The sequence below is a fragment of the Mesoplodon mirus genome (genome assembly GCF_964341445.2).
Source record: "Mesoplodon mirus genome assembly, chromosome: 1".
Taxonomy (NCBI): domain Eukaryota; kingdom Metazoa; phylum Chordata; class Mammalia; order Artiodactyla; family Ziphiidae; genus Mesoplodon; species Mesoplodon mirus.
Window position 1 is genome coordinate 24,251,233 of NC_138976.1, and position 10,799 is coordinate 24,262,031.

The following is a 10,799-nucleotide window of genomic DNA, read 5'->3' on the forward strand; positions in this document are numbered from 1 at the left end:
TGGATGTGTGATTTCATTTCTCTTGGGTTTATAACTAGGAGGAAAATTACTGGGTCATATGGTGCCTCTGTGTTTAATCATTTGAAAAATCCTTCCACAGTGCCTACTGTATGGCTGGCCTGTGCTGGGTTTGGGCTACGATGAACTTGATAGACATAGCCTCCTAGAGAATAGGGACATGAAAAGAGGCAGGCAGGATACATCTTGCCATTTATGTTTATTATAACAACCTAAAAGGAGCTGTGAAAACACACCCATAGGTCCCGCCCCCATTCCTATTTCTCCATGTCCACAGCTATGTGTGTTTTATGCAGTCATAAGTCCTGATTATTTCTGCTAGTAAGGCAGGGAACGTGAGGGCCCATCACAGGCCTTCTGTGTTGGTTGAGGGGCAGCACGGGTAGAAGAGGGAGAGGTTTAGGGGACGGCCAGACCTGGGGTCAAGACCCAGCACTGCCATCTCCCAGCCATATGACCTTGACCAAGTCACCTTCTCTTGCCTGTAAATGGAGATAAGGATAATACCCACCATGCAAGGCTTTTTTGAGGATTAAGCCCCTCATAGCCCTGCCATATGCAGGGGAAATCATCAGCAGTGGCTCTCATTACTGTAGCTGTAGAATGACTGGAATTGAAACTACGGGCAGCATTTTGTTTCTCTAGCTCAGAGTTTCCCCATGTGAACTCTGTGGGATCCCATCCTATGGGATCTGCCTCAAAAGAAAGGTTCCCTGGTCAAATGGGTTTGAGAAATGCTGCAGATTATGTCCCTCTCGGGCAGATTGACAGTTCACATTAAATGAGGACTTCCATTTCCTTCAGGGAGTCCAGTATCCTGACCAACTCTCCCACTGAAAACATGTAAAAATCCTGGATATAACACTTTGGCGGTAAACTTTTAAATGCATGGATGAGCTAGCTATAAAGTAAGAAACATACAGGGCTTCAAGATTAAGTGAGAATAGGAAATCAGAGATAAATTGAGCAGTGACTCTGGCTATTGCCATGAGGGCTTTGCTGACTCCCAGGTCCACTTGAGCCTCTGTTTTCATGGCCTCCAGGACACTGAGAACAGAGACCAAGCACCAGACGACCCAAGGTGGGCAGTCTGAAAGGGCACAAGCCACAGAAAACAGGGTCTCCACAGGGCTCCATCTGCCTAGTAAGGAGAATGAGACAGAAACCACATCCCCTCCTCCCCCAGTGACTAGAAGGAAACTGTCTTGTTATAAGCCGTGGCACTGGATAAAGAAGAAGAAAAACTCCAGTGAGAATCCATAACTATAAGCCAGCTCTTATGTGGTGTTTAAACCTGAAGTCACACTTAGATAAACCTAAATTCAACTTTGTGTTTGTGGATCATCCATAAGACCTCTAGCTGATACCTTAGCTTAAAATGATTTTGAGTTAGTCATGCCCAGATGCTTGTTTAGTAGAGATACTACAGATCCTCTCCAGAAAAGCCCACCTTCAGTTCAGGCCTCCAGGGATTCCCACAAATAAAATGCCCAGAATAAGAGTTCACCGTAAAACACACACACACACACACACACACACACACACACACACACACAGGCACCTTGAGCATGAGGCAGCAGAATGAGACCAGTAAAGACTTCAGATATTGAATGTATCAGACACAGAATATAAAATAATGTATTTATTTAGAGTTAAATAAAAGAGGAAATTGAAAGCATGAGTAAGGAGCAAAAGACTATTAAAATGACCAGGTAAATATGAAAGAGAACCAAATCAAACTTCTATATTGGAAAAATAAATCATTGAAATTTTAAAATTATGAATGGCTTTAATACCAAAGAAAATAACCAAAATGCAGCACAGAAAAACAAAGAAATGGAAATATGGGAGAGAGGTGAAGAGAGATGGAAGAAAGAGTAGGTCTGGCACGCAGATATTTAGAGGTCTAGAGGGAGAGGAGACTAGGGTCAAGGCAATATTTGAAGAGATAATGGATAAGACAGAACTGCAGAAAGATGCAGTGCCTTTTAAAAGCACTGGAAGGTCCTACAGAGAGTAGAAAAGAAGTCCTTTGAACTTGTTTAGTCTAGTGCTTTTAATGCTGGTTTGACCACAGGACCCCTTTTGATGGAATAACTATTAACACGTTGTAGACCAAGCCTTTCTCTTTGGGAAGCTGCTTTGAGCCTTTGTTGGAGAGATTGCCACAGCAACTTAGCTCTGCTCTGTGCTCTTCCCTGGTCCCCCACCCCCAATTCCTACAGAATTACGGGCCCAGATGAGGAGATTTGAGGAGCTATTGCCCCAGGTGTGTTGGCTGGTGATGGAAAATTTCAAGGAGCACCACTGGAAAAAATATTGCACCTCTACCAAAGAGATCCGGGGACAGTTCTCGAATTATCAGGAACAGCTGGAGAGAAGGAAGGTGGGGCCCCCCGGACCAGCCCCTCCTCTCCAGGACCAGAGGCCCTGGGAGTTCAGAAATGGAAGTGGGGCGCCGGCAGAACTGAGTCCCAGGGAAGGACGTGGGCCAGGCTTGGGATGGTTGGATGGGGGTGAGGGACACTAGGCACTGGAGAGATGAGAGCTGAGCCAACAGCTCCTTCATAGAAGGCCTTCAGCACGCTCCTTGTTGGATTTAACCAGTAGGTCAGCTGGTTCTACGGGGCTATGGCCATTGAGATCAACAATAATTGTCCACATGGTCCTTCGAGCCATGGGACGTGGATGCTGTTGATTTTATTGGACTGAAACCCTGACTGTTCTGGGGCAGATGCTCAGCTCTCCCACTTCTTAACCCTCGGAGTCAGCTCCAGCCATGCCCCTGTCTTCCCTCCTCTGCCACTCCTCAGCCCTTCACACACCCAGGTCAGTGCACACATCAGTCTGGCCGTGGCCATAATTGGCAGAGGACATAGGCCAGTGACTTTTTGCTCCTGACCTCAAGACCAGGTCAAAAAACCTACTGATTTCTGGATTTTCTGAAGGATGAAAATGCCCAGAAGCTCCACCCAAATCTCGGACACCCCACACATCTCCAAGAAATGGAGTCTCTGTGTCAGGTGGAAGAGAAAAGGCAGGAAGATTTGGACACCTTGATTGCGGTGACCAGGGAGCAGCTGGAGGTCAGTAGTGCCATCCACTCCATGTCTAGATGCTGAGGGCTGCACTGCCCTCCGGAGGTCATCCCCACTGACAGCCCAGCAACAGCACTGAGCACGGCCCTTTGCTGACACCCTGGCCAAAGCAGGGTATGAAAGCAGGCGGGTGTCATAGGCGGAGATGGTCTTTATTGGCCGTTGTAACTTGCATTTTTAAATTTCTAACTTAGTTACTAATGAGAACTTCTTTTCCAAGATCCATGTCAAGTGTTATCTCCTCTTTAGTAAATTGTCTATGTCTGTCCCTTGGCTATTTCAGAATCATTGCCTATCTTCAAACCAAGTCCCCTCTAGGGAGAGGCCTCCTGGGGAAGAGCAGATGCCTGTTAACTTGGACACAGTTGACGTGTGGCCCTGGTCTTGTCTCACATGCTGCTCCCCAAATCCTCCCTCAGCCTGTCTTTGGAGACAAGTTCCTCTCCCTGCAGCACTGTGCTCCCCATGTTTCCTCCAGGAGTTCACCCGGAAGTACAGCCGGTTTTTTATAGCCAGCTTGGCCGCCTTCACTGAGAAGTTCCTGCTGCAGTTGGATGAGGTGGTCACCATTGACGATGTCCAGGTTGCAAGTATGTGCGCCACCAGCCTTGTGCCCTGGCCCCAGGGTGTGTGACACAGGGTGATGGGCCTGGGGTGGGTGGGGTGGGCCGTCCGCTTTCCCCCAACTCCCCCAGAATGAAAATACATTCTCTATGGAGGGGACTGATGAATTTTTGTCTGTTTTAATTAAAACTCTCTTTTTTTAAACTAAAAAAGCAAATCCCAAATGAATCAAAGATTATATACAAAAAATGAAATCCTAGTGCTAAATATTTTCATAATCTTGGGGTAGGGACAGCTTTCCTAAGTATGAGAGCCAGAAGCCATAAAGGAATGGCTGGCACTTCTCTGGGACCAAAACAAAAACAAGGAAAAATGTCAAAATATGGAAAGACGAACCACAAACTGCAAAAATATTCCTAATAACTAATAGGTCAGAGAATGGCCTAATATCCTTGTGGTATAAAGAACTCTAACAGGCCAAATTTGTAAAAAGAGATAGAGAACAAACATGCAATTCAAAAGGCCAATAAATTTAAAAGATGCTTGACTTCACCAATGATGAAAAATGTGAATATAAACATTATTAAGATATCATTTCTCGCCAATAGCCTGGCAAGGCTTTTAAGTTCAGTGACAGCCAGCACTGGTGAGGCTGTCAGGAAGCCTGAGCACCACAGAGCCTCTCAGAGAATTGTATGTCCACCTCACTCTCTTGGAGAACACTCTGTCGGGGCCTTCAAAGTCCTGAGCGTGTGTGCCTTTGACCTAGCCGTTCTAACCTCGGGAATTTATCCAAAAGAAATACGTGCATCCTTTTTCAAAGATATATTTTCAAGCATATTCTTCACAACACTGCTTGAAATTGCAAAGAATTGGAAACAATGTTAATATCTACATATAGAGGATAGGGTAAATAAATTATGGTCCAGATGTAGGAGGGAGTACTGTGCAGCTGTTCAAGTGGGTGTGGTAGGTCTCTGTGTGCCACCCAGAAAGTCCTGAAGGAATACTGTCACAGGAAAAAGCAAGGTGACCATTTATACTTACCTATGATACTATTAAAAAAACACATATGTGATATAAACATGCACCCTGCATATATGTAAATGAGTCTGTGGGGGAGACAGACAGAGACAGAGAATGAGAGCAACGGAGCCTGAGAGACAGGTACCAGACTGTTGATGACCATCTCTGGTAAGTGGGGCTGTGAGAGATTTCTAAAATCTTTTCTTTTTCCCCGTTAGGTGATGTTTAAATTTCTTATAATGTGCACCAATTACTTTTATAACTACACAAATATTCAAATCATATATTAAATATTATCCATTTATCACTAATCTATTAAGTAAATAAATATATTATTTTTATGTTTTTAAGTTTTCATTAGACAGACAATGAATATTGCTTACAGTAAAATGAGAAATTCAATATGAGTTACAAAGAAAGAGAAGAACATGGTCATTCTACCCAGAAATAAGTGCCCTTAACACTGGCTGTCCTCCTTCTCCTTATTTCCCTTCGGGCACAGGCCTGTGTGTATATCAGTGGGGGGATGGGAGGATGGATCACAAGTGTGTGCTCTTTTGTAAGCTAATTTCCCTTTGGGCGGATGCTGGGCAAGCCAGTCACCACCTCCTTGAGCACTTTCAGTTGCTGTTCATCGTATGTTACTGATTAGTTCCGTGCTGGTGCACATCGGGCCACGTCCAGCTTTTCACTCCTGTAATCGTGCTGAAGGGAACATCTGCATCCATATTTCTCTGTTTCAGGGCAACAGATTCCTAGAAGTGGACTTTCTAGGTCAAAATGTATATGAATTTCGAGGCGTTGGTCACTTTCCAGTGTTGGGGGTCTCTTTGGCAAATGTGAGCCTGGTTTGGGAGAGCAGAGCCTGCAGAGACCCTGGGGTTCAGACTTGAGGGAGAACAGGCGAGATGAGCCGGCAGGGAGGCAGCCTCGGTAACTTGGAGGGAACCGCCAGGCCAGGGAGACCCCCTGCACCAGGTCTGCAGGAGCCTCTCCTGCTCTGTAAGTCAGGCTTCTGAGCCAAGCAGCCTGGCCCTGCCATCCATGCAGACCAGGGTGCAGAGGGCTGCTCACCACGTGGACAGAGCCCCTTTCTCTTCACGTCAAAGGGCAGGTCAGTGAGCCGGACATGAGAGGGACAACCTTGAATGTATGCATTCCAGGAGAAATTCTTAGTTCAGGACCCATTTGAGCTAGTATAAGCCAAAGAAGGCTCTACAAAGCATATTCAGGGGCTCACGGAAGCTGCAAGAAAGTCAGAGCATCATTCTGAGGGCTTTGGAGCTGGGAACCATGCCCAAACCATAACTCGCATCCTCCAGCTTTGACCCCCCTGCCATCTCCTTGGCCCCCACCTATGAATATGGTGCATTTGGCTTCTGTTTGGGAGGGGCCTCTGCCTCCTGCCTGAGACTCCAAGTGGGGAAGAGGGGAGCGAGCCCTCATTTCTCTAAATGTAAGGTCGGGGCTCCCCTTGATCTCAGGCTGTGGGTGAGGCCGCCGTCAGTAACCTGTCTCTTGCCTGCCAGAGATGGAGCCCCCGAAACAGAAAACATCAATTCTAATACGGAGGAAACTCACCGGGCTCTCCCTGAAGGAAGAGAGTGAGAAGCCTCTGATTGAACGGGGGAGCAGGTGAGAGCCGAGAGCAGGGAGTAATACCACAAATGGCTGTATTTGCTGGGGGTGGTGCAGTGGAATGGTTAGGGCCACGAGCTCTGACGTCAAACAAACCTGGTAATCTTGGGAAGGGATTGTGTCCTAAGCCTGTTTCCTCATCTGTGAAATGGGCATGACAGCCTACCTTACCTGATATTATGAAGAGAAAGTTCAATGAGATTGTACTTGGAGTGCCCCGGCACATACTAAGAGCTCAACAGCTATTAGTTCATGTGATGAGGACCCACAAAGGGGTCCCCAAAGAAATGGAGGCCTGTCCCAGTGTGGGGCACATTCTCAGACTGCTGGTGGCACTGTGATCCACTACAACTGTCCGTCCTGTATGACAAGAGCTACCAAAGTGCTTGTCCCCTGTGACCCAAGAATGTTACTCTGGAAGAAGAAGTAAGGCAGCGATTTGCCCAGCTAAGTTGTCAGCAGTGGTTTTATAGCAGAATAGGAAAAGCAGGCCAGGAACTGATGACTGCCACCTCGCTGGCCAATTGATGAGGAAACTGAGACCCAGAAAAGGGAAACACCTAGAGGTGTGGGATTCCCCTTCCCCATGCAGAACCCAGCTGTGTATACACATGGATTTAAACTGTATGAAAATGCAAAAAAGAACTTGACGAAGCTTAATGTTAAATGCTCAGTAGGGTTTTTCTTTTTTCTTTTTCTTTTTTTTTTAACATCTTTATTGGAGTATAATTGCTTTACAATGGTGTTTTAGTTTCTGCTGTATAACAAAGTGAATCAGCTATACGTATACATATATCACCATATCCCCTCCCTCTTAACATCTCCCTCCCACCTTCCCTATCCCACCCCTCTAGGGGGTCACAAATCACCGAGCTGATCTACCTGTGCTATGCGGCTGCTTCCCACTAGCTATCTGTTTTACATTTGGTAATGTACATATGTCCATGCCACTCTCTCACTTCCATTCTCTACGTCTGCGTCTTTATTCCTGTCCTGCCCCTAGGTTCTTTAGAACCTTTTTTTTTTTTTAGATTCCATATATATGTGTTAACATACAGTATTTGTTTTTCTCTTTCTGATTTACTTCACTCTGTATGACAGACTCTAGGTCCATCCACCTCACTACAAATAACTCAATTTCATTTCTTTTTATGGCTGAGTAATATTCCATTATATATATGTGCCACATCTTCTTTATCCATTCATCTGTCATGGACACTTAGGTTGCTTCCATGTCCTGGTTATTGTAAATAGAGCTGCAATGAACATTGTGGTACATGACTCTTCTTGAATTATGGTTTTCTCAGGGTATATGCCCAGTAGTGGCATTGCTGGGTCATATGGTACTTCTATTTTTAGTTATTTAAGGAACCTCCATACTGTTCTCCATAGTGGCTATGTCAATTTACATTCCTACCAACAGTGCAAGAGGGTTCCCTTTTCTCCACACCCTCTCCAGCATTTATTGTTTGTAGACTTTTTGATGATGGCCATTCTGCCCGGTGTGAGGTGATACCTCATTGTAGTTTTGATTTGCATTTCTCTAATGTTTAGTGATGTTGAGCATCCTTTCATGTGTTTGTTGGCAATCTGCATATCTTCTTTGGAGAAATGTCTATTTAGGTCTTCTGCCCATTTTTGGATTGGGTTGTTTGTTTGTTTTTGATATTGAGCTGCATGAGTTGCTTGTAAATTCTGGAGATTAGTCCTTTGTCAGTTGCTTCGTTTGCAAATATTTTCTCCCATTCTGAGGGTTGGCTTTTCGTCTTGTTTATGGTTTCCTTTGCTGTGCAAAAGCTTTTAAGTTTCATTAGGTCCCATTTGTTTATTATCAGGGTTTTTCTTTTAATTAAGACGTTTAAAGCATGATAATTTTTTTTTAAAGAAATGCTAACCTTTTTCACCACGGATGAAGGGTGCACTGTGAATGATGAAGATAAGCCTGCAGGGCTTTTCATGCATGTTTGTTTGTAGGAAGTGGCCGGGAATCAAACCCACCAAAGTCACCATCCAACACAAGATTCTCCTCCAGAAAACACCATCAATCACTACCACCAAAACGACCCTGGGCCACCTGGCGTCCATGGAAGCTCGAGATGCTATCTATTTGGTGAGTGGAGAGACAGGGTGGAGTGGGTGCACCCCAGGGAACGCAGGGCAGCTCGGTGTGTCTGCCTTGGGAAGGAGGGAGCTTGCTATCACCAGGTGCCCTGTCATTTGGTCCATGGAGCAGATGACACACGTCAGGGTGCCCCAGGGCACAGTGTCAGCACTGGGAACAGCCAATGTTCTTAAGCACCAGCAGGTGAGCCACAGGTTGTGTCCAGTCCCAATGATAGTTCGGGTCTGATGGTGCAAGCCGCAGTGCTGCAGGAGCCCAGCCGAGAGACACCGCACCCAGACTTGGGTGGGGGGGTGGTGAAGGAAGACTTTCCGAGGAACAGTTGAGACAGAGTGAGGGGACAGAGTAGTCAGAGGCATGGAGGCCGTGGGAGCAGCGGGTGACGATGGGTGGAATAAGGGACAGTTCCTGAGCACCTGCTGCAGTTTCTGTTCTCGACGTGAGCCTTCTCGTTGGATCCTTGTAACAAGCCCATGAGGAAGGTAGAATTGTCCCCATGTTGCTGCTGAGGACACTAAGACTTAAAGAAGTGTGTCCCCTCTATGGCACTGCAGAGTGGCAGAGCAAGGATTTGAACCCAGTGCCTGTTAGACCCCATGGGGCCTGCCCGAAGAGGAGGCTGCACCCAGAGGCCTCCTGCGGGACCTCTCAGCTCTGAAGATGTGTGGACCTTTGTTCCTGGTGCCCCAGAGAGAAACCTCATCCTGAGATATGCTGACCCCAGTATTTGGAGAGCCCTCAGTTCCCAGGCCACCGTGCTAAGACCCAGGCAGAGGGGACAACTCTGCTGCCAAGTTCAGTGAGGGCTCAGGCCTAGTGGGCTCAGCCTCTGGAGGAAGCCAGGACCCCTGAGCTTCAAGGAGGCTACAGTGTGGGATGGTGATTAGGAAGGAGGGCTGAGTGCAGAATCAGGTAGAGCAGGTCCTAGTCCCTGCTCAGCCTCTTTCTAGCTAAATAACCCCAGGCAAGGTTGTGAGCCTCAGTTTCCCAATCTGTAAAATGTGGGAAACAACCGGGCCTGGCTGATGGGTTATTGGGCAAAGTAAATGAGAAATGACTTGTGGAACCCTTGCCGGTGCCTGGAGTGGGTTCAAAGCTAACTGCCAGCAGGTTACAGTGTTCCTCTAGGGCACAGAGCCCAGAAGCCCTTCCTCACGTGGCTTCCTCCTGCTGTTTTCTCCTAGAAATATTTAGCGTCATTTGAAGAGGAGTGGAAGAAGATCCAGGACGACAACACACTGCAGGTGAAGGAGGCTCAGCGCTGGAAGGACAGCTGGAGGCGCTCTGTGCACACCATCCAGGGCCTGTACTTGTGACACCCGCAACCCACTCCCAATAAAGGGTTATTTTGTGTGGACTCCTCGTCCATCCACCCACCCTTCCATCCATCCATCCTTCCATCCATCCATCCATCCATCTCTGCTCTATGCCCAGCGCTGTACCTTCACAGTGACCAGGACACGTTGTGGTCCCTGCCCACATGGAGATCACTTCCAATGAGGAACACAGAGGTGAAAGGGGGAATTCCACATGGTCAGCTAGGACGGAGGATAACAGGAATGGGTAACTTAAAACAGAGATCAATACTTCAGAGGAAATAACTTCCAAAAGGCATGCTGGGCACTTCATCTTGGAAAATTAAAACTTATGGGAAAGAGTATATTGCACATTTAACAAAACATGAGGTTTTGTTTTTGTTTTTATTTTTTTTTTTGCGGTACGCGGGCCTCTCACTGTTGTGGCCTCTCCCGTTGCGGAGCACAGGCTCCGGACGCCCAGGCTCAACGGCCATGGCTCACGGGCCCAGCCGCTCCGCAGCATATGGGATCTTCCCGGACCGGGGCACGAACCCGTGTCCCCTGCATCGGCAGGAGGACTCTCAACCAGTGCGCCACCAGGGAAGCCCAAAACGTGAGTTTTAATGGCAGCTGTGCGCTGATTCCTAGACCCAATAAAGACTTCATCCAGTGTTGACTGGGTATCTGGCAATTTGTCTGGCCAATTATAAGATTTTGGCAGAAATCTTCTGGGCCTCTTTAACTTTACTAAGGGTCTCTTTAGTCCTGTGAGACTCAGATCACTGTCTTTGGAAACCTGCATCCTGCCGTCTTCCTTGTCCTCTTTGATTGCAACACGGCCTCACTGTGCCAGGTCTCACTTGTCAGCAGCGCTCTGTGCCCTGTGGACACAGGCGGCTCAGGCTCCTTCCTCCACTTCCTGAGCTTCTGCTGCTCCTACACAGTTTGAATGCTGGCGTTGCCTCAGTCTGAGTTTCCACGTGCTTTATCTCTTAACGACTCGATGACGTAGGTATTGCCTGCATTTTACAGTTG

At 47.1% G+C, this 10,799-nt stretch overlaps 1 protein-coding gene across 1 annotated transcript in view; it reads left to right on the top strand.

Annotated features, from left to right (window-relative positions):
* CCDC180 (coiled-coil domain containing 180) overlaps positions 1-10,322 on the top strand; it is a 56,091-nt gene extending 45,769 nt beyond the window's left edge. Inside the window, exons 33-38 of the mRNA XM_082638122.1 lie at positions 2,244-2,404; positions 2,967-3,104; positions 3,595-3,706; positions 6,236-6,341; positions 8,319-8,454; positions 9,651-10,322. Of these exons, the coding sequence (XP_082494248.1) occupies positions 2,244-2,404; positions 2,967-3,104; positions 3,595-3,706; positions 6,236-6,341; positions 8,319-8,454; positions 9,651-9,782 (785 nt within the window). The 3' untranslated portion in view covers positions 9,783-10,322. The remainder of the gene's footprint in view (positions 1-2,243; positions 2,405-2,966; positions 3,105-3,594; positions 3,707-6,235; positions 6,342-8,318; positions 8,455-9,650) is intronic.
* The last annotated feature ends 477 nt before the right edge of the window (positions 10,323-10,799 follow it).